We start from the raw sequence: 22,860 nt of genomic DNA on the forward strand, positions 1-22,860 counted from the left end.
TATTTTTTGTTTTACATGTTTAAGTTGAGCTTTACACTAAATATGTGTTACTGATAAGTGCTACAAATGTTACAACACTTTTGTTCATATGGCAGCAGAACATTAAAATAAAAGTGCTCTTTACACTACTTTTGAATTCATTCTTGGAGTTTGTAAATACAATGCGATTAATCGCGATTAATCAGGGCGATTAATCGCGATTAAATATTTTGATCGTTGCCCAGCCCTAATATTTATATATATATATATATATATATATATATATATATATATATATATATATATATAGAGAGAGAGAGAGAGAGAGAGAGAGAGAGAGAGAGAGAGAGAGAGAGTGTGCTGTTTGTATGTCAGTTTGTTTACATTTCCCAAATCTATACTATAGAAGTGTCTAGTTGTTGCCATCTATTGGCGCAACTTATGTATTACATTTTAGAGTCTGCCATGTTTGATGATGTCATAAAAAGCAGACCAGGCAGGACAATATCAAGCATGGTTTTCTCTCAGTGACACTGCAACTTCGATTTGGTTGGTCTTTGAAAGCACTGTTGGTATGTATTGAATTTTGTGATGGATATTTGTTGACTAAGAATGATGCAGCCATTTGTATAAAGCAATGCTTGAGCTAATTGTATTTTCTGGAGCAATGTGTTGTATTTTGTGCTGCATTGTTTGCTACTGTGTATTTCTGAGAATTTGTATGTTTGTTTCTCAGTTTTACCCTACTCCAACTGGCTTCAGTAAAGAGTCAACGCAAGGCCTCTTGTCTGTGTGGTCATTTTGGAGAGGAGTTTATCTGAATGTCGACTCCAGCAAGGCGCTGGAGGTTGAGGACATGACAGAGAGAGAGAGAGAGAGAGATAACAGAAGAATTGCACAGCAAACAAAGAACTCCAGCTCCAAGCTACGACAAAAGACACCACCGGGAGGAGATAATGGGTACATTTGTGGATTCAAATAGACAGTATAAAATAGAATGCACCTGATTCATATTTTGTGCAGTAAAACCAAGGGAGATTATATGTTTGTTTGACAGTATGTCTCAAATGTTTGAGATTATGGACATGGTGGTATGAATTGCTTGCAATATGCAGTGTATTGTTTGTTGATTTCATTTACGGTTAAGTTTTAAAATCTGGTTGTCAGGTTATCAACCTACTCACATGATAGTGAGCTTTGTCTGAATTCAAAAGAAAAGACAAATAGAGAAATTGGAACTGAGTTGAGTTGTCCCAGCGTCCTTTTGGTTGTGGCTAGGCCTTTGAAGTTTGTGCTAGAGCGCGAGAATCTAAAGCAAACTTGACAGGGTGTCAAGATCTTTTAATAATTAGGAAACTCGATTTACGTTCATGATGTAGATCCTTTGAGTTGTACTTTTTTTAACAGTATTACAGTAATAAAAAAAAAAATCATCAACAATGATTTGTGGGGTAGCCATCTTTTTTGGATGTCAAAAAAAGTAATAATATGGAGTAATTTTGTGTCATATTTCATGTCATATGACAATATTGCTCCCACTGCATGATGACCAGGAATGTGCCATTTTTACTTTTATTATATAGAACTGTGGCATTATTCTTGTTTATGTTTGTTCTTTGTTGTTTATTTGGAAAGTAAAAATGAAGGTTTAATAAAAACTTAAATGACAAATTAAAAAACATTCTCCTTCAAGAATTGTGCTACGAGGCAGAATTCATGGTTACATCAATAATGACAGGTTGTCCAAGTCCTTAAGCAGCTAAGCTGCCTTATACCATCACACTACCATCACCATGTCTGACTACTGGTGTGATGTCTTAACTTATTTTTACAAAATGCTGTCAGTTTTACAGCAGATGTAATTAATATAGTCTACAAATATCCTCTTTTGTCTCAATAGTTGACGGAATATTCTACATCAGATGGATGTCATTTTTAAACTGCCTTGTTCTTATTGTTGAACCATGAACTCTGGCCTTCATTATGACAAGTGAGACCTTTAGATATTTTTTCTGGATTATTTTCTGACTTCCCAAATGGATCATTGAGACGTTCTTGGGGTATTTTTGGTAGGTCACTATTCCTGGAAGAGTTTATCTCTGTTTCGTGCACTGTCCATTTGTGGATTGTGCTTTTCTCTATGACATGCCACATCCCTTACCCCTGATCAAGGCCACAAGCCAAAATGCGTCGGTCAGCAAATAAAAAGTTGTTTCCCAGTACTTTAAGCGTTCCAGATGTTTCACCCTCTTCATGCACCTTGGGAGTCAGTGAAGTTGTTTCAGAAACCTTTAGATCTCTGCATATGATGGATCTCCCACAGTCTTCAATTTCTTTAGATGAGGACTTGATGTGCTTCTTGTCAAGTACCTCACGTTGTCAGGCAGGTTCAATTTAAGTTGTTTCTTAAAAAACAGAACGAGTCTGTGAGGGGGAATCCACCATTGCAATCAACAATTCTTGATTCAGATAATTCTAAAAAAGTGTTTATTTAATTAAATGTGTTCATGGAAATTTTGATTAAATGATCTCACTATGAAAAATTATCTTACTAATTCTTTATTTATTGTTCCTCCGTAGGTTGCTCGGTGCACCTTGAGCCTGTAAGAACAGCTTTACTGAAACTTGTATATGTGATACTCAGTCCGTCCTGTAGGGGGAGGCAGAGTTCTGATTTTTAACAACGGCGGTCTGACGCTCGGTGGAAAGTGGATTGAAACCTGTTTGCGTTGAATTACAGCAGCGTCACTTTTACGGGCAATTAAGTAAAAACCATGATTGTCAAAAGGAAAGGGGAAAAAAACAGCGAAAGGGTTCAACCTTATTGTTTCACGGTACGGCAGAGACGCACAAATGGCTAATCAAGCTGACACAGCCGCTATATTCAGCGTGTAATCTTATTGATTCAGCTGAAAAAGCATCCGTCTTAATCCTGGCCGCAAATGACCCCATCGTCTCCACACCACGTTTCCAAAACAATACTTCCTTGCGTCATGCCTACGCTGGTGGTGACGAACTGGTCCACTACACTCCTACCTCACCTTTCCTCCCCACTCCGCTCCAACTCACCCATCGGGAGCACGGAGATGCTCAGCCGTGTCGGAGACAACGCAGAGGAACAACTTTACTCCTTCTGCACTTCAGAGCGCTTTGAAATATTCACGTGGATTCTTTAAGGTTGGGGGAGGAGGGCTTTTTTTTCTCTCCCCTCTGCAGGTTGAGTGTGTTGTTGTTGTTTTTTTTTAATTTATTTTTATTTTTTAAACATCAGAGATAACTCAGCCGCCCTGCTCTGTGTTGCGCTTCCATATGTCGCGAAAGCAGGTCGACCATGACTACACCCTGCGGAGTATGAGCAACCTGATGGGCGATCGCTGGAAGAAAGTCAGCGACGGAGGCGAGCGCAGCCTCATCAAAGCTGCGTCCAGCGGCAGCATCAGCAACCAGGGCGCCACCGCCGGAACCTCCGCCGCGGGCGCGTCAGCCCCCGCCGCCGCCGCCGCCGCTACCGCCTCTTCCTCCACCAACACCAGGGACTTGGAGCGGGCTGCCCGCAAGCAGTTCCAGCAGGATGTCACCCCAGCTTTCGTCTACGTCCTGGCCGCGTTCTCCGCGCTGGGCGGCTTTCTGTTCGGATATGACACCGGGGTGATCTCCGGGGCGATGCTCCTGCTCAAGAGGGAGCTGGACCTGAGCGCCCTGTGGCAGGAGGTGCTTATATCGAGCACCGTGGCGGCGGCAGCCCTGTCTGCCCTGCTGGGGGGGTTCCTGAACGGGCTCTTCGGGCGCAGGGTGTGCATCCTGCTGGCCAGCTTCTTCTTCACAGTTGGGGGGATTGTGCTGAGCACCGCTCCCGGGAAGGAGGCGCTCCTGGCGGGGAGGCTGATCGTTGGAGTGGGCTTAGGTAAGATGCCTTTTGTAATATCAAAGCGACAGTTCAGATGGACAGGAAGAAACAACGGTCATCAACTTTAGAGACTCTGCTGTGTTATCCTGAAGATGTGAAACTTCATGTTGATGTTTTCTTCCTCTTTGCGTCTAAACATTCTGATTATTAGTGTTTTGCAAAAGTGTACGACTATTGATGCACTTAAAAAAATTCTCTTAAAAACCTATTGTGTTTTATTGAGATTCTATCTGTTTGACCAATACAAAAGTAGTGTCTACTTGTGAAATGGAAGAAAAGAGACACACGTTTTTCAACATTTTCACATTCAGCTATCTGAAAAGTGAGGCATGCATGTGTTTTTTACCCTATTTACTTTCATGGCCCTAAATTAAATCTGTCACAGCCAGTTCAAGTCACCACTTGTTGAATCAACCTTTGTGCAGTTTGATCCAGCGGTCTGTAAAGGCCTCAGAGGTTTGTTTTGGAGAACTTTGGGGAACAAACATATCCACGAAGACACGGTAAGATAGCAGAAAGGCCAGGGATCCTGTTGTGGAAAGGTTCAAAGATGAAGTTAAAAACATCTGGCTGCGCACTGTTTCGTCACCGTCCAAAAATGGAGCAAGACATTCGCCGCCCACCTAAAATCTGCTCCTGTCAGTTGAGATTGAAACAAATTTATTTTATTAATATATGCGAAATTCAATGTCTGGAATAAAACTCAACTTGGTTCATCACTCTGGATACACCATATATACAAGACATGGTGGTGGCAGCATCATGCTTTGGGGATGCCTTACTTTGCACTGGGACAGGGAAGCTTGCCAGAGTTAATAAGAAAATGGATGGAGCTGAAACAGGGCAGATCTGGGGGAAAAAAGCCTGTTAGAAGCTGAAAAATATCTCAGACTGAGGTAGATGTTCACCTTCCAGCAGACGGGCAATACCATACAGCCTCAAATGTACAGGTTACGGTTTACATCAGGGGCCACCAACATGGTGCCCGCGGGCACTGAGTAGCCCCCGAGGACCACATGTGGTGTCCACGAGCCTGTTCTAAAAAAGCACAACTCCCCAGCGAGCTGCAACTTTATTTTATTCCGTTACTCTTCCTGTGTATTCACACTTGCATTTATACAGATTTAAAAATGACAACATTTATAACATAAATCTCCATCCAATCTGTCTCAGCTTGAGCTATTTTGCAATGAAGGTATATCAGAGATGCTGTTAGAGACATTCCCCCAAAATACTTACAGCTGTAATTTAAGCTAAAGATTGTTAAATGATTGACCCAGGGTGTCTGAACTGAACACAGAGGCAAAAGATATGTTTCTGCTGGTAAATATCTTTGAAAACCATTGATCATTTTCCCTCCATTGCACAATTAGGTACTACTATTTGTTGGACTTATTGCATAAGATCCCAACAAAACATAATGGAGGTTGTGTATTAAAGTATCAAAACGTGAAAAAATCATGGGTCTACCGAACCTTGAACAAGATCATGAATTATTGGAAAATTCAGACCATTTTTGTCTTTTCAGTGGTAGCCTACTTTTTTGTTTAAATGGCTCCCTGGCTAAGCCGCTGCTTCTATGCCCTGAGGTAGCTCTAACGTCCAAATTTTATTGAAATGCTCATTTTGCTTTAAAAAAAATATGTAGTGTTGATAGTGAGAGGCAAAAAGCTGTTCTCAAAACAGATAAAAACAATATATTGTGAATTAATGCAGTTGATGTTTTCCAGTGAGACCTAGTATCATTTGCATACTCAATCTGTTCTAAGGAAATTAAAGTGTCATTAAAAAGTATTCAGACTCCACACTGCTGTTCTTATGAACACCCTCCTTTCCACCTATAATTGATTTAGAACGAATCAGCAGCCTGCATGTCGTGATCATTTGGTCTTCTATCACTCTACAACATTTTCTACCAACAACAGTGAGTGATCTGGTTAGAGCTGTAGAACTGCTATTGTGTTGAACCCACTTAAGTTGGATTCAGTTTGGAGTTTCCAAAACAGATTCTTATTACATTAATGGGAAAGTAATTCAATTAAGAAAGTAATTGAGTCTAGTCAAAATGTAACTACTGTTCAATCTTTAAATATTTATGTGTCTGTAATGATTGTTGCTGGTGAACCCGATATTCAGCCGGAGCCAGAATTGCGTTTCTTTTACAGGTTTATTGTGAGGGATGAATAGTGGCGGGTGAGGCGGACAAGCAGAACCAGACTTGAAACAGATGAGTTATGGCAGATGATGCAGGCAGGCAGGGATGAGCAGGAGACCAGAGGATGCAGGTAGTGTAAGACCAGAAGAGGCGATGTGGACCGGGGAACCACCAGAACGGGCAGAGCAAGGGGCTGGAACTCATGGGGAAACAGGCAGAACTGCAGCATGCAGACACAGGCAACTTTTATCTGAAGAGTCCAGCTGGCTGAGCACACTGCATCCGGTAGAGACAGGGCGCATCAAACTGGACGAGGCGAGAAGAGACGTTCTGCCAGGGATGAGTTGGCTGAAGGTACATGCACAGGTGAGCCGAGTTGACCAATCAGTGGCGACAGGTGGAGCTGATCTAGGGTAATTGACTGGTGACTGAGTGGCAGATTCAAGAAAAGTCCGGAAAAGTCCAAAACAAACAAACAGCAACTTAAATTCTGACAATGTCGTTCTGTTGCAGTTTTCAAACACAAGAAAACTTCGGGTGTTTTCTTAGAAGTTCGGTGTTTGTGTTCCAGTGACATTTGGCAGTGATTTTTACTAATTGCACAGAAGAGAACTTTGCACTCCTTACCATATTCCAAGTGTAACAGATGGTGTCAGAAATGACTGAATTAGACAGATTAGTTCAAAGGCCACGTTTTAGTTTGAACCTTCGAAGCTTCTGTAGTCACATTGTTTTGCTATACGGCTGGGAAGGAAGGACAACCTTGAGTTTGATTGGATGCTCCCAGTTTATTCTAAGGAAACTAAACACCTTTAATCATGTAATTGTATATTATTGGAAACCTGTACTTGGGCATAAGCCAAAACTGTCTGTCCCAAATGTTACACAACATAACATTTATAAGCCCCTTTTTTACATATTTTTGCTTTAGTAGCATCACCATTGTGATAATTAATCAGGCCATAACACTAAACTAAATGTATCTTTAAGCAATAAATACGTTGTACTTGGACTGTTATGTCTGATGTCAGTATTGCTTTCTAAGATGGATTTTAAAGTATGTTCTTTTTCCTTACTGTTTGCAGTAGATCTTTTTTTTCTCCTTCTCCTTAAGTTGGCCTTTCGCCACTTCTGGTGTTCGCTATGCATATTAATCAAAGCAGTACTTTTAATCAGAATTCAGTGTTTCTGGAATTATTTATATCTGCAGCTGTTCCATCCTCTTGGAAAAAAAGGCTGTTAAAACGAACTTTAAACCCTCAACATTCCTCTGCCAGCAGCCGATGTTCTTCTAAATCAGTTGTTGACAAAATTGCAAGCCATTTTGTCACGTTAGTACGCTTTTGCAAAAGCCACTCCCGACTCCGAGCAGGGGAAAAGGTCCAGTTAGTGACAGGAAACAGCTGGCACTTTGTCGTACTGAAATAAATGGATTGTGTAATTTTTGAGTTGCCAACATTAAATTAGGAAGATGGCTCTTATGGAGTACGATTATTCAAAATTTCCAACGCTGACACTTTTGTTTCTGAGTACCAAGACCAGGCCATTTATACAGCAGAGAAAGGCTAATTAAGAGACTCCATTAAGAGTGCTTTCCAAAGTTTCCTCCATTTAGAAATCTTAATTGAATTAGTGGATCTTGACAGTCAGTCATGGCTGACCTGGCCAGGGTGGATTCATAATGAACCATGCCAGATAAAAAAAAAAAAAAAAACTTTGTGAAAGACTGTCATAAGCCCAGCTGCACAAATACAGCTCTTCTCTGGTCTTGTTCGGTCAGCCGTACCATTGAGCAGACTTTAGAGAGTTCTACTCTACTGTAAGCTAGACTGTGCAACTTTTAAGCTTCATTAAATGTTTTGTCAATTACCTGTAGAGGGGAGCTCAACTCTAATGAGAATTGTGAAAATGTTTGCTTTTTATAGATGTGTTCACACTTAGTAATGATCAGATAATCAGAGTAATTTCATTAGTAGGAACCGGGTGATACTTAATCAGTTAATTCCCAAGCAAGGTTTTGAGGAAAAGCATTTTTTTAAACACTTAATTTGTGTGTGAGTGAATTTTTTTTTAATTTTGGTACATTTCATAAGAAGTAAACAAGAAATCACAACAAAGTCACAATCATACTTTGAAAAACAACTATGAAGACAGTGATTATTGATATTTTTTTGTTAATATTATACTATTACTAGTATATCTCAATAAATAATAAATCATGAATGTTTGTTCATTATTGTAAACAAAGCACTGGGGCCAGTTGCCGTCTACCCGTTACCTTTTCAAAGCTGCATTTATCCTACATTTATTTCTGTGCTTTTTTCTTCCACTCAAACTTTCCATTAACATGATTGGATACAGTGCTCCGTGAACACCCAGCTTCCTTAGCTAAAACCTTTTGTGGTTTGCCCTCCTTTTGGAAGGTGTCAGTGAAGAAGATTAGAGACACCTGATCCAGTTAGGGTGCATATACTGTTATACAGACTTCCTTTTTCATAAGGCCACAAGTATGGATTTAAACACTTTTTTTCAACTTATACAATATTCTAGTTTTCAGAGAAACATATTTTTCAGTTTTCATTATCTATAAGCTGGAATAATTCAAATGAACAGAGGTATCACTTGAAATACACCACCAGTGAACATTTTGGACTCACCTTCTCATTCAATGGCTTGTCTTTGTTTTTATTACTACCTATGGGAACTCCTTCAAGACAATTGGGAAACCATTTCCGGTGACAAACCTCATGAAGCTCATCAAGAGAAAGCCAATAGTGACCAAAGCAGTAATAAAAACAAGGGAGGGGTATTTAGGTAAAGCTAAAATATACAAGATGTTTTGACTTATTTCACATTTCTGTGCTTGATACATAATACTATATACTTTTGAGTTACAGTTTGGATGTCCTCACTGTGTGGCTGCAATGTAGAAAGTTAAAAAAAAATAAGGAAAAGCTTTGAATGACAAAGGAGAGTCCAGTTTAATGAATGAATATCTATCTATCTATCTATCTATCTATCTATCTATCTATCTATCTATCTATCTATCTATCTATCTATCTATCTATCTATCTATCTATCTATCTATCTATCTATCTATCTATCTATCTATCTATGGTGATAAAGAACCAGAGCTAAGGAAAATTTTAATTAAAGAAATACTGTACATTAAAAGAATAGCAATGGAATTTAAGATTTGCAATACAAAGAAGGAAGTTACATGTAAATTCAACACAACACTTTGTGGAGAAGCTGCTGTAAACTATATTTCATATCCTCTGCCCTTGTCATTTTGAGAAATCTCTTTTGGGCAAGGAAATTTTTGCCCATTCAATTCTTCATTTTAGGGAGTCATTTTCTCAGTGACTGTAATGCAGTCTCATGTATTGACACAGGGAAACAGTGTTTTCTTGTAAGCAGAATAGATATGACAGGGTATGTTATTATGCTCCATAATCTGAGCAATGGGGAGCACATAGATTATTGAATGAAAGTGACCAAGAGGGAGGCCTTGAGGAACCCCACCTAGATTTATAACTGCCAAGCGACACAAAGCGGTTACAGACTGTGACGTAAGATCTGAACAAAATAGAGCTTCACCAGACAATCTCACCCATTTGATCATATGGTATGTTGTGATCAGCTGTGTAAACTGCATTTTCAGTAGCTATATGGAAACCCAACCAAAAGCATAACACTTTTGTCTGTTTTTGTCATCTTGTATATTTTCAGCACAGAGGAAATTAAGTAAATTATCTTCCAAATGAAAAGTAAATGGCGAGGCAATTGCTTTACCAATTTCTTGAAGAATACTTATGAAATGAACACTGGAAACAGAGTGTCTATATTTACACACAATCTGATTGCTGATATGTGGAGGAAACTAACCACAACGGTTGTTCCAGCTATCGAATTGTAAATGGCTCTTTCCCCGTAAGGGTCCCCACCCCCTCTCCAAGTACAACCGTATCCAATAAAGTGATGATTAAACCAAAAACACGTGAGCTGGGACCTAAGAGATAATAAGACATTCTGGCAGCACAATTTTCCACCGGAGACACTAATAAGACAAACATTTTCATTGCCTGCTTCAATTATCCCAAAACAAGCCTGTCACCTGTGAATGAACATGAACAGCATTCTGTTAGCATTTTTGCTCTGAACTCTGTGAAAAGGTCAGGAAACGTTTGTCAAACCAAGAAAGGCCACATACTTTAATGCCACGAGTCACTTTTTTCCACACCGAAGCCTGATCCACCTCTGCTGCTGCCAGGTTATTGTTGCATTGACCTTTGCCCAAGAACAAGGTGCTTGTCTGAGTTGACAGTAGTGAGGCAGACATTCCGGATAGATTGGAGATTATTGAGTTTCCATATAATTAAGCTGCAGGAAAACATTTCAGACAAAGTTGAAAAACCATTTCGATTTAACTGCGGAGGACATGTTGCATAAAAAAAGCTAGTACATTTACTTCATATTTCGCCAGTAAAGGGCTAGAATTAGGTAATTTGGAAGATCCATCATAGTGTGGAAAAGTTTGGTTTTCAGGTTGGAAGGGGTATCAATAAATAAATAAATAAATACAATGGAATATGAGAAAATATTTGTACTTCCAGACCTTTTTATGACCCATTCCAATCCCAAAACATTATATCCATCCATCGTGGAATTGAGACAGAGAATAAGTTGGAACCCTTTAGAACTAGTATCAAATGCTGGCTGTTTTATGAATAGGTTTAATATTAGGCATTGCTTAAATTTGCGTAGAAGCTTACACTTGAATTTATTATAACCTGAAGGTTAGAGCACATCATATATTTTGTGTAATAGTTCAGTACGAGCCAGGCTCAACAGACTTGCAAATGCCAAATGATACAGAATATGTAAAAAAAAAAAAACATGAGTAATAAAAAAAATCTGAGACTGATGTAATGTAATGCTCATCCTTTGGCAATATAGCAGGTTTCAGTGTGTGTTTTTGCACTGTGTTGTTATGCTTTCATGGGAAAATTGATTTAAGATGTAAACTGGCTGATGATGAACCATTGGGTCCAACAGATGCCACGTTGAGTCAGCCCACTCTGACTACCGCTGCTTAGATGCTTTTCACAGTTAACTGCTGAAAACATGGGGGACAAAATGCGGAAAAGGTGTGTGTTAAAAATTTAAATCAACTCCTGTTCAGCGAGATGTAGAGTTCATTGGTGACCAAAGTTTTAAGAAACATGCCTTTACTACCACTTTAACATTCTGTATTTTAATCCTCCTTTTGATGATTGATGAGATACCAGATCCTGGGGTTTTCTTAGGTTGTTTGGAGCATAGAGTTGTGCAACATGGCCCCTCCCCGGACATCTTGCCCCACCCCTGACATCAGTTGCCTGAAAAAAGGCTTGTACTTAAAAGTGGATGAAAAACCTAACTGGAAGTCAGTGGATTAAATACAATTTCACCTTACTGGTGGGACAGACGTCTGACATCAGTTGTAAAATGATTATTAATATTAGAATATATTTCTGTCAAACCTTTACAATCAAAAGAATATATGTAGAATTTTATGGTTGATTTATAAATATATTTAATTGTTTTTGCAGCAATCCACAGCTTTGCAGTTATTTCATGTAATTATTTTTTTTCTCAATGTCAAGTAGGCCTGTATAAACTCCCTGTTGCCTCAGATACCATTTTCCATTCCTTAAAAGACAGAAAACACACAGTACCTACCAGGGGGATACTCTGAATGTATAATAATGCTGTGTGGTTAAATTATACAGTACTTTTCAAATGTTTATGTTTTTTGTCTTGCAAATAGTGGACTGGTGTGAATAAAAGCAGTGCTGTTAATTGCACAGCGATAACATTTCATTACCAGGAGGCTTTCTAATTAATTGGTTGGTTTACATAATGAAGTTAGACGTGTCATCTCGACTGAGTGAAAGCTGAGATAAACAAAGTCCTCACTTAATGAGGACTTTGTTTACCAGCATGTTGTCGGTCTAGCGGTTATTATGAAAAAGACATGATCTCTCTGACAAAAAAATCAAGTCAAGTTGTTGGAGCAAATATATTTTCTCCTTCAATTGCACTTTCATCTAAACACCCCGTTTCGCACTTGAGTAGATCACAGTAACGGAGAGCTTGATGAAGCATGTCCTTTTGTCAGATCAAAAAAGGCAGTGCTGAGTTTTGTGTTTCATGCCTAGAGACTGTCTGCAGAAGACCAAGTCAGATACTTTGGTTTCAGTTTGCTGTGCCACTTTATGCCGAGCGCCTGACCAGACAATGGTGTTTTCCTGTGTCTGACTGCAGGGAGCTGTCCTTGGTCCTGAACAGACAACCCCATTAAGACAAAGCAAGTGTTTTTCTAAGGGATCTACATTGCAGCAGGTGCAGATAAGCTAAGTTTTTGTTAAGATTTAGTCCTGCTGGAGGTCAGTAGACATACATTAATGAATGTTAAGGCTTCATGTGTTTGATTACAATGAAACTTTGCTGAACCCATTTGCGATAAGTCAAATTCAGTAATTTAATCTGTCAGTTAAATCTTGTAGGATAGACAAAATAAGGATTTAAAAGCACTAGAAAAAGAACTCATACATACATAGTTCAGACTTGAACTATGTCCTTTTTGAATTCCATAAAGATGAGAAAATTAGCCTGTAAAACAGTTTTGCAACCCCTGCACAATAAAATGGGTCAGGATTTTTCTCTTTGGTTTTCCATCTGACGTAATCACAGAGGGTACTCCAAAAACAGGTATCGGGATTTGGGTTTCATCATACACTGTGTCCTTGAATATTTAAAAAGGACATTCATTGGGACCCGGATGCCTGCCGATCCGATTTGGGAATGTACGGTATAAAGGTATAAAACAGAATAATTGTTGATCAAATGTGACAGTGGACTGCATTCCACTTAATTTGGAAGTAAAGTTTTGGATAACATGTCTCACTTTTCCATTGCTTTAAGTTGAGTTTGATTCTAGAATAATATGATACGGTTTAATCAGTATAAGATTAGAGCAGAAAGCAATGTTATGTCATGCTAAAAAAAAATGCATAACTTGCATATTAAATGTGTACATGTTTGGGGAGAACAGTGTTTGGCCAACCTGTAGATATCTAACAACTGTGCTCAGTCTTTTCAATCAATGCCTTGCCTTTTCAGGTTTGTATTTTTTCTGCTTTCACTTCTTCAGAGTTTGTTTTTCCAATTAGTGTTCAGAAACCTTTTGAAGACAGTCATCAAGCCAGAACTAATCTATTTGAGACATCGTGCTGCATGCAAGCCATTTTATTAGGCCTTCCTTTACCTTTTACACACTGTTTGTGATATAGTTCAAACAACTATACTCTTTTCTACCAACAGAGTCACATCCTAAATATTGACTATGTAAGTCCAACAATAGCATTAGCTTCAATGACCATAAACTGATAGTAAAGCAAGAATGGAGTTTAAGCCTAAAGCTCTTGATTTTTACGGTCAACAAACTGCATTAAACTTGTACTGGATTTATTCTTTTTACTGTCAACAAGCATTATCTTTACCATCAGACATATCTCGCCTGGCACCACCAGTAGCGGGATGTGCCACAGAGATGATTTATTATTCACCAAATGTAACAACATTAGCTGTACTGTCACACCAGCAGACAAATTAGCTGTTTATAAAAGCAGACAAGGCTCGGATGGGAACATGCTGGTGACTCAGGGTCAACAAACAGGAAAAAATAAAGGCAACCAAAATCAAATCGCTATTGCTGGTTTTCTTTTACCAATAGATATACTGGGAAGGCCAGAAAGTCATCCTTTAACAGAAGTTTTAACTGTACATTTCTTGCCTTTTGTGGCATATTTTACTTGATGCATACTTGGGTACGTAGGAAACATTTGGCTCCATCTCTTGGTGTTTCATGCACAGCTGAAACCAGATATTTATATACAGTATAATGAAACACCAACTGTTTAGACTTTCTTACATTAAATCAGATGTATTGTTCTCTCTTTTAGGTCAGCTAGGTTTACCACAATTATTTATATTCGCCAAGTACCAGAATACAGAGACAGGCCATTTTGAGAGACGTTTTTATTACTGTCTGTACTGTACTGTACTGTAGGTTGGTTTTCAGGTTGGAAGGTGTATCAATAAATAAATAAATAAATACAATGGACGTGTTAAAACACCTGTTGACGTGTTTTAAGGCAAACCTCAAATACACTGCTTCCTTGTGTGACATCATAAAAATCTAATGAAATAAGCCAGGATATCAGTAAGAAAACGGTAAAGCATCCAGAATATTGTTCATTCTTGGGCACAATTTCCTGGTGCCCCGAAGTTGTCGCATTCATATTTTGAACAATTCGGCACAAGCCTTTAAATGATGGGAATTCCCACCCATCATGTTATTCAGGAAGAAGACGGGTTCTTTGTCAGACAGATTAACATGTCTTGGTGCAAAATGTGCGCATCAACCCCAGAGTAAAACCAAATCACCTTGTGAAGATGCTGTTTGAAGCTGGTAAGAGATTGTCATCATCAACAGTGAAATGAATCCTGTTCTGAAATGGGTTGAAAACTCACTCAGTGAGGAAGAAGCCATTGTGCCAAAAGCAGGGGTAAAAAGATTACAGTTTGCATATTCACTCATGGAAAAAGATCCCAAACTTTGGTGGCGGGTCCTGTGGGCTGATAAAACTAAAAGTAAACGTTACATTTTGAAGACAGAGACAGAAGATTGAGAGCCGAAAAATGCCATCCTGTGTATGAGAAGTGTCAGCAGGAAGCTAAAGGTTTGGCACAAATGTGTCTTCCAAATGGACAATGACCATAATCATACCACCAAATTATTTATGAAGAGCGTTTACGGACAGTAATGACAATGTTTTGGAGTAACCAGCACAAAGTCTTGATTTTATTCTCATGTAAAATATGTCAATGAAGCTTTAAAAGGTATGTGTGAGCAAGACCTCCTGCAAATCTGACTGAGTTGCATTGGTTCTGTCTGGAAGAATGGACCAAAGGTCCAGCAAACGTTTGTGAGAAACTTGTGAAAGGTTACTCTAACGTAAGGGTGCCAAACTCCACGCCTACAGGGCCAGTTTCGTGCAACTTTCATGTGTCTCTTCTACAGAGGTGTCAAAAGTATTCACTTCTATTACTCAAGTAGAAGTATAAATACTAGGGTTTATCAATACATTCTTAAGTATACGTGTCAACTCAAAAAACTCAAATGAAGTAAAAGTATGAAAATATCGGATATGGAACTATTTAGAATACTAAAATAGAAGTAATTCATTACAGGTCCTCATAGGTGCAATACTAAGCATCAAAATGGGTTTCATGGAGCAGAAAATCCAAAGTCTTTTTTGCCAGTGCAAAAAGTCAAACCTCAGAGACATATTATCAATAACCTTTTACTTTTTATTATTGGAATGTAAATAAACATCAACGCGTAGCTAAAGTGAGGGCAACAAATTTAAGATAACAAAACTGGACATGAAAATGAGTGCACTACCCTTTTATAACAATTACGCTTGCATGGCTGCCTGTATAGAGTAGACTGTTGTCAAAATGAATGATCAATCCTAGCGGATGAAAAAAAGGGGGAAAAAAAACAAATATTCCTAAAATTCAATGTTGTTGTTCTACTTTTATTCTTCTTATTACATTTTTATTGGTGCGTTTGACAAACAACTAAGTTCAATACTGCCCCCAAACACAATCAAAATCATTCTGTTTGGGTAGCGCTATTTATCTGAATATTTTCTTGTTTTTTTATTGATAAGATAGAACCAAAACAAGCTGAAATAAAATAGAAGTAATGAGACTATTTTCAAAATGTAGGGAGTAGAAAGTACAGATAATTGCTTGAAAATGTAAGGAGTAGAAATTAAAAAAAGCAAAATAATGTCTCCACTGAAGTATGAATAACCAAAATTTCTACTTAAGTAAGGTAACAAAGTGTTTCTACTTAGTTACTTGACACTGCTGCTCTGCTTAAACACACCTGAATTGACTAATCTAACTTTTGATTCAGGTTCGTTTGACATCTTTGACAAAGACCACATCTTTAAACTGCAGTTACTCTTGTCGAACCACTAATTGTCTGACTGCCAAAAGTTACAGCAATGTGATTGGCTGATTAGTTATTCATGCCTACAAGTAACTGAACAGGTTTATCTGATAAAGTGAGTGATGAGCGTGTATAAAAATACCAGAGCTCAAACTGAGTCACCGCCTTTTTATGTTCATGTTTAATCAAGCATCAGTACTAAAGTATGGTTAAGGTTAGGGTTGGTGTTAGGGTTATTATTTATGGCAATGAGTTCAACTGACAATTAAATAACGGGATATTTAGGCAAGTTAATCAACGCGTCTGATGGATTTGACTGGAAGTGTTATTCACTATTTAAAATATGTTGATTCACTGGCAAAATTATTAGAACCAGACAGGTCAGAGACTCATATCCAGGTAAATGTCAGGAGTCATTCGTCGCAAATGAAGGAATCTATTCAAATAGTCTTTTCCAGTGTAAAGGGAAAAGTTTGCCAGCCAATTAAGCTAATGCCAAAGAAGTTAGGACTAATGCAATGTGTTTATTAGCAAGGCAATCCCATCCCCATGCAGAGAATAATAAGGGAGAAATGTGTGTTTGCAGTGGAGCGTGTCTTAAAAGCCAAATGAAGGTCAGAAACTCTCATTACGTAGAGTTTTCCCATCAACAGCAGCTATAAAGATGTTGGCCGATGGCCATCCTCGTGTTGGTAATATCTAAGGTTCTCTGAGGTGTCTAGCAAAATACTTGATTAAAAAAAACTTAGAAATAAGAGAAAAGTTATTCTAGCTGTAACTCCAACTGACATGTTTTATAAAGGCTTAACTTTTATTTAATTTAACAGAACATTTATATGTAGTTATAAACTATAAAAAAGAAAGAAAGTGAGTTTCTTTTTTGAGTTTAAAAAAAGAAGCATGTTTTTACTTTGTTGTATTTAAGCACCTCTGCCTCTTACTTTAAATTTGCAGAAAGGTAACTGACAAGTGTAGCCCAGAGGTCAAAAGGTGTAAAACAATCGAAAAAAATCTGTTTTCTTTCTATCATTCTCATTTAGATATTTAAAGAGTTACATCAGCTTTTTTATTGGGACAAGGCTTCATGGAGTCCTCAAAACAAATTTTAAGGTCTCCTAAGTTGGTGACATTTACTGTGTTAAAATATGTTCTTTATAATCTTAAACTCAAACTCACTAGGTTATGCAGCAGCACAACCTCTAAAAGGATTTATTTTAAAGAAAACCTTTCTCAGTGGTCTAGTTAAAGTCCGGAGTTGAATCTGAATGGATGCTGCAGCATGATCCTAAAGAGGCTGTTCATCCTCATCAAAGGTGGCTTAATACTTTTTTTTTTTAAATAGTCAAGCGATGGCTCAACCGGTTATTAAATTTTGGGGACAAAGCTATTTCCACCTTTTGTCCTTTAACAAATGAAATCATTATTTGAAAAATGCATTCTGTTTTTACTCGTGTTATTTTTGTCTAAAATCAAAACATGTTTCACCATGTAACATATTTAAGTGTGTGTAAAGCGGAAGCAGAAAAAAAATCCTTAAAGGGACAAACACTTTTTAGTATCGTACTTGTAAATTGCTGAAGTCAAGTAAAGACTTTTGCAAAGTGACAACAGAGCGCAATGTAAATGTTTAAATTTACAGAACTGTCCTCTGCAAAGGCGTATAGTCAAAGTCCTAATCAACACGTGAATGCATTTACATGTTCTGAATGTGATAACAGAAGACCGCAGGTTTTAGAAGATTAAGGTAACATCTTTCACATCTTTCTATATGAAAAACATGGCTGATTGCTCAGGTATTACAGATTGTGTGTGTGTATTTGTTATGCACACCAAGAATATTCTCTTCTTGAATTCTAAGCTCTAACTTGTCAACTATAGCTCAGTTTTCTGTATCTCTGATGTTAAGCTGTCTTTCTAAACCTTATGAGCGGATTTCTACCATACTGGCTGAGTGTTTAATTAGATTCCAGTAACGATCTGCATCTCGGATGTCCGCCATCAGACAATAACAAAGACAAAATGCGTATCTGCAATCTCTCAGATCATGTTTGTGCAATCAAAGAATAACATGAATTTATTATTTTATTTTATTTTTGGGGGGCGGGGGGCTTCTCTTTGATCTGTCTGGACATCTTACTGACATTTGACCTCAAGGCATTGGAGTTTATCATCTTAATGTTAAGATGTTCTGTTCTTTTTAAGTTTAGAACAGCACTTCATCAAGGTTTTCCTTCCTATAAAAAAAAGCAAAAGCCATAGATATATATGCCCTGCTCTTAGTTATTGATTTGCCTTCCCAGAGCTGCCACAGTGTGGTGCAAGCTTGGAGACGGTGTGGCTGGATCCCCTGCTGCAAGAGGTCTCCATGGCAACGGGTAGCCACGTAGTCATGGCGGCAGTTTAGGGCAGGGTGTTGGCAGGAGGTAGAAGAGGGGAGGAGATGGAGGGAGGGGGGGGTGTAGAAAGCTCTGGTCTCTATTAATAGAGCCTATCAGGAGCCCGCTGCTGAGAGCATCAGTCTTATAGCACATTGTCAGTCCCATCAGGGCCAAACAGATTGTTCCGGGGGATATGTGACCGTCAGCGTGCATATGGTGGTAGTGTGTGTAGTGTAGTATTTAGTTTTTATAGAAACTCTCTGGCTTTATAGATGTGCTCACCATCTAGGTCCATAATGTTACAGTTTGGTTAAATAAGCACTATGAAAACTAGTTCAAAGTTCAGTTAAGATAGTTTAAATCTGAATAATTCATGTCCGCGGTTCATCACTTGTACATTATGAGTTAAATGAGCATGCATTAATTAGTTCACATTTATCAGTTTATCACAAGATAAATGATTTTAAAAGGACATCATGCTGGAGTCTGCAGTCTGGTGTCTTTCCATGTTCTTGTAACAGTTCGGTTGGAGAATGCTCAGTGCCTGAAATGTCTCCTCAGCTCATCATGTATCTTCACTGTCCCTTCGCTGACCGTCGCCTCTGCTTTGTGTCGCCTTGTGTAGGTATTGCCTCCATGACGGTGCCCGTGTACATTGCCGAAGCCTCTCCACCCCACCTCAGAGGTCAGCTAGTGACCGTTAATACCCTCTTCATCACCGGTGGACAGTTCACGGCCAGCCTCATCGATGGCGCCTTCAGCTACATGCAGCGGGATGGCTGGAGGTCAGACATCGAGACCTACAATTTTCAGTTGTTGAACTTAGACAGGATACTAAGCTATTTCCACACTGATTCTTGCTGCAGCATTTAACAACTCTGAGGTTTAGATGAATTCATATTTCAAAAACGTTGCAATTGCAATGCAACATTCTACTGCCAAAAAGGGGATTGTAACATTTAAAGGGGACATATGATGCTTTTTAATGCCTTCCTTTTCTCATTTATATTGTTCAGTTGGGGTATATATAACGTGGAACAGCAATGCTTGGGTCTGAATTCCTCATTATTATTGCCCTACAGACCCTCTTTTACCCCTGTTCTGAGGTGCACCTGAGATCAACTTGTTTTGGTGCTGTCTCTTTAAATGCAAATGAGGTACTTCACACCCTGCCTCCTCCAGGTACAGAGCATGCTACTCCACCCCGTTCGGCCATTTTTGTATTCTGCTGGGGGTAAACACACCCGATAACCGAACATTTTCACTTATCCCCCAGGAGCTTCAGCATCCTTGAGCTTTGACTACAAAAAACATGGCAAAAAAAATAAATAAAATGGTGGAAATCGGTACACCGCAAGTCCTGAGCCTTGCTTAGCAGCTCTGCAGCAAATACTGTGACATTATTGTTAGAAAAACATAATAGAGAACAGAGAAAACGTATCAGTTTGAAAAATGACTCCAAACAGTATATAAAGATATCTACACAGCACCTAAACAGATTACGTTCACAACAGACACATTTTTCCCAGAGACTTCAAGTACACAACAAAAGGTACTTAAGGGCTAAAAATGGGGATTTTGCATATGTTCCCTTTGAAATGACCATGCAGTCTGATATGAAAGCACTGTCCTCTCTTTGAGGTCTCATCATATCTAATGCCTTATTTTAAATGCCAACATATGCACAGAGCGGTTCTTAACATTTACCAACAGCAGCCATGTTGCAAAGTTCAAAGAAACCACTCTCCACCATCTGTGCCGTCATTTTATTATAATCTTTTTATCATCATGGTTCTCTCCAACAGTTTGCATATGTTGCGATTGTCAGACTGAAGGCACCGTTAAAGCTTTCAGACCATTTGACAATTAAGCTGAGAGACGCCAGAGAAAAGAACGGTCCTTTTACAAAGTAGCTGCCTCAGAAGCAGGCCTGATGACCACGGCGGAGATTGTTCAGAAAGTCTGACGGGTGTGAATCATGCGTGATAATAACCTTTAGAAGACACTTGCCGTTTAAAGTTTAAATGCTTTCTGAATTACGCGTCATCCTGCAGAGCAAAATGAAAAGCCTAACACATGCACTTCATTTGAATCAATTCAGCTTTCAAATACCCCGCAATTGCATAGAAATTCCTGACACACAATGCTGTTTTGTTTCAACCACACGCGGTACATGAACTTAACCTACGCCAGGAAGCATCGCTGGGCTTTCATTACATTGATTTTGCTCAGCATGCAGATTAAAAGTCAATTCCCACCAGTCAAAAACTCCTCTTTGTTAAGGGATTCTGTTTTTTGTATAGCAGGTAATGGACCTCCGACCCCGCTTGTATTATTTGAGGTCTACCTGCACACATTTTCTCCCTAGTTGATGAATGTGGCTTAGTGCCCAAGTCGTGGGTCTCTTGGTCAGTAGCAAGTTAAGCAGAGTTCGTAAAAGAATCCAGCGGATTTTTTAAAGCATTAATTACGTTTACAAAATTAACAAACTGAATTTGTTACATTCTGACATATATTGTAAACTTCAACATTTGAGTGGCTTTATGTATATCTAAAAGTTTATCTGTTCAGCTGTATGAGACTACCTATTACCCAAACTCTTTCCCACAGTGATGAATATAATCAAGCTGACTGGTTATATTACCATCTATGCTTGCATTGTTTTAGTGTGGAGTACACTAAAAAGCCGTTTCAATCTAATAATTAAGCAAACACTGCTTACATCACATTAAATGTAAGCAAAACAGAAAGTTGCTCGCCACTCACCTGAAGTAACACTGCTTTAATGTGGCACAGTGCTGAGGAAAACCAGAAGGGTCCTTTACCTCCTTTGCATTATGACAAACAGCCAATCTGGTATTGCTTCGGTGTGGAGTGCTTTACATAGTAGTTTCATAAATTTTCTAAGCAAGCAACGCCTTAACAATCATCCTACAATAAAAACAATAGAAGAAGAAGAAATATGAAGTAAATAAAACGATGAAATGTTAAATACAGCATTAACCACCCAGTCGATGTGCCAATGTTTAAACACTTGATGGCGCCTGTCAAGCAACGCAGTGGCATTTATGAAACACCTTTAGGCCCACTTCCTGAAATGTCTTGTACTAGGTGTCTGCAAAAAGTTTGCCGCTCTTGTGGCCTGTACCAACCTCTTCGTACCACTGAATAGAAAACAAGCAGGTGGTTCTTAAGACTGCTGTGTGTTACCATCTCTAGATTTTCTACTATAGTTGGTGTGAAGTTATGTAGATTTGTAATTGTGAAGCTGTAGTGAACAAGGTTGTGATTAACCTGTTCTTTGGATCCTGTGCACCACACTAAGGCAGGGGCCTGCAACCTTTACAGTCTAAAGAGCCATTCTGCCTACTGTCCACTTGAATTAAACTCATTCAGAGCCACAAATGTTGCCTGAACTTTTGAAAACAGACAACTTATAATTTGTGATAAAGATCTACTGTAGGAAATATGTTGCCATCATTAAAGTATCGACCCTTTATGTCTACTTTGAGGTTTGAAAAAATAGGACGCATGGGATGTTGATATTTGTGGATAATGATGTAAAAAAAATCAACATAATGAAAAAATATTGATTTAAAATTAAATATTACTGCCACTTTTAGCATCATTCTACTGTGCAAATTAAAAGCAGTTAGTCCAAGTAAAAACTGCTAAAATCTGTTTATGATTATTACATTTAAATACCATAATAAAAATATAATTTGTAGCCAAAGTTATTTAGAGCCACTGTGGAAGGTCCAAAGAGCCACAGGTTGCAGACCCCTGCACTAAGGGCTGTGCTGTGACAGTTTAGTATGAATGCATGAAGCAATACACGCCTACGGCTACACAATTGTTTATCTTAAATGTTAAGGGAATTAAGAAAATAATTGAATTCCCTAATTAGCTTTTAAGCCACTAAAACTCAATAAACCCTTCGCAATTCTGCTATTGTTTAATTTCAATGAGTCAAACCCCCAACACCAACAGCGCCACATAACATGAACACACAGCTGGACCTTTTTTTTTTTTTTTTTAATAAAACCCTTTCTGTCACACTCTGCATGCTGCCCCCTTCTCCAGGTACATGCTGGGACTGTCTGTGGTTCCTGGTGTGCTCCAGTTCGTTGGGTTCCTCTTCCTGCCGGAGAGCCCTCGTTGGCTAATCCAGTGTGGGCTGACCCAGAAGGCCCGCCGGGTGCTCAGCCAGATCCGAGGCAATCAGAACATAGACGAGGAATACGACAGCATCAAGAACAGCATCGAGGAAGAGGAGAAGGACAGCGGAGGAGGTAAGGGGACAATGCAACCGAGAAGGAACAGCTCTGAGGCTTAATAGGGACGGTATAACGCCTTAGTCATCTCGGAT

At 38.8% G+C, this 22,860-nt stretch overlaps 1 protein-coding gene across 1 annotated transcript in view; it reads left to right on the top strand.

The window, feature by feature from the left end:
* Positions 1 to 3,104: 3,104 nt before the first annotated feature.
* The window catches only part of LOC105936303 (proton myo-inositol cotransporter), a 109,636-nt gene continuing 89,880 nt past the window's right edge, over positions 3,105 to 22,860 (top strand). The window contains exons 1-3 of the mRNA XM_012877063.3: positions 3,105 to 3,883; positions 19,117 to 19,276; positions 22,575 to 22,783. Coding sequence (XP_012732517.2) covers positions 3,289 to 3,883; positions 19,117 to 19,276; positions 22,575 to 22,783 — 964 coding nt within the window. The 5' untranslated portion in view covers positions 3,105 to 3,288. The remainder of the gene's footprint in view (positions 3,884 to 19,116; positions 19,277 to 22,574; positions 22,784 to 22,860) is intronic.

This window comes from Fundulus heteroclitus, chromosome 17 (assembly GCF_011125445.2).
Source record: "Fundulus heteroclitus isolate FHET01 chromosome 17, MU-UCD_Fhet_4.1, whole genome shotgun sequence".
Classification (NCBI taxonomy): Eukaryota; Metazoa; Chordata; class Actinopteri; order Cyprinodontiformes; family Fundulidae; genus Fundulus; species Fundulus heteroclitus.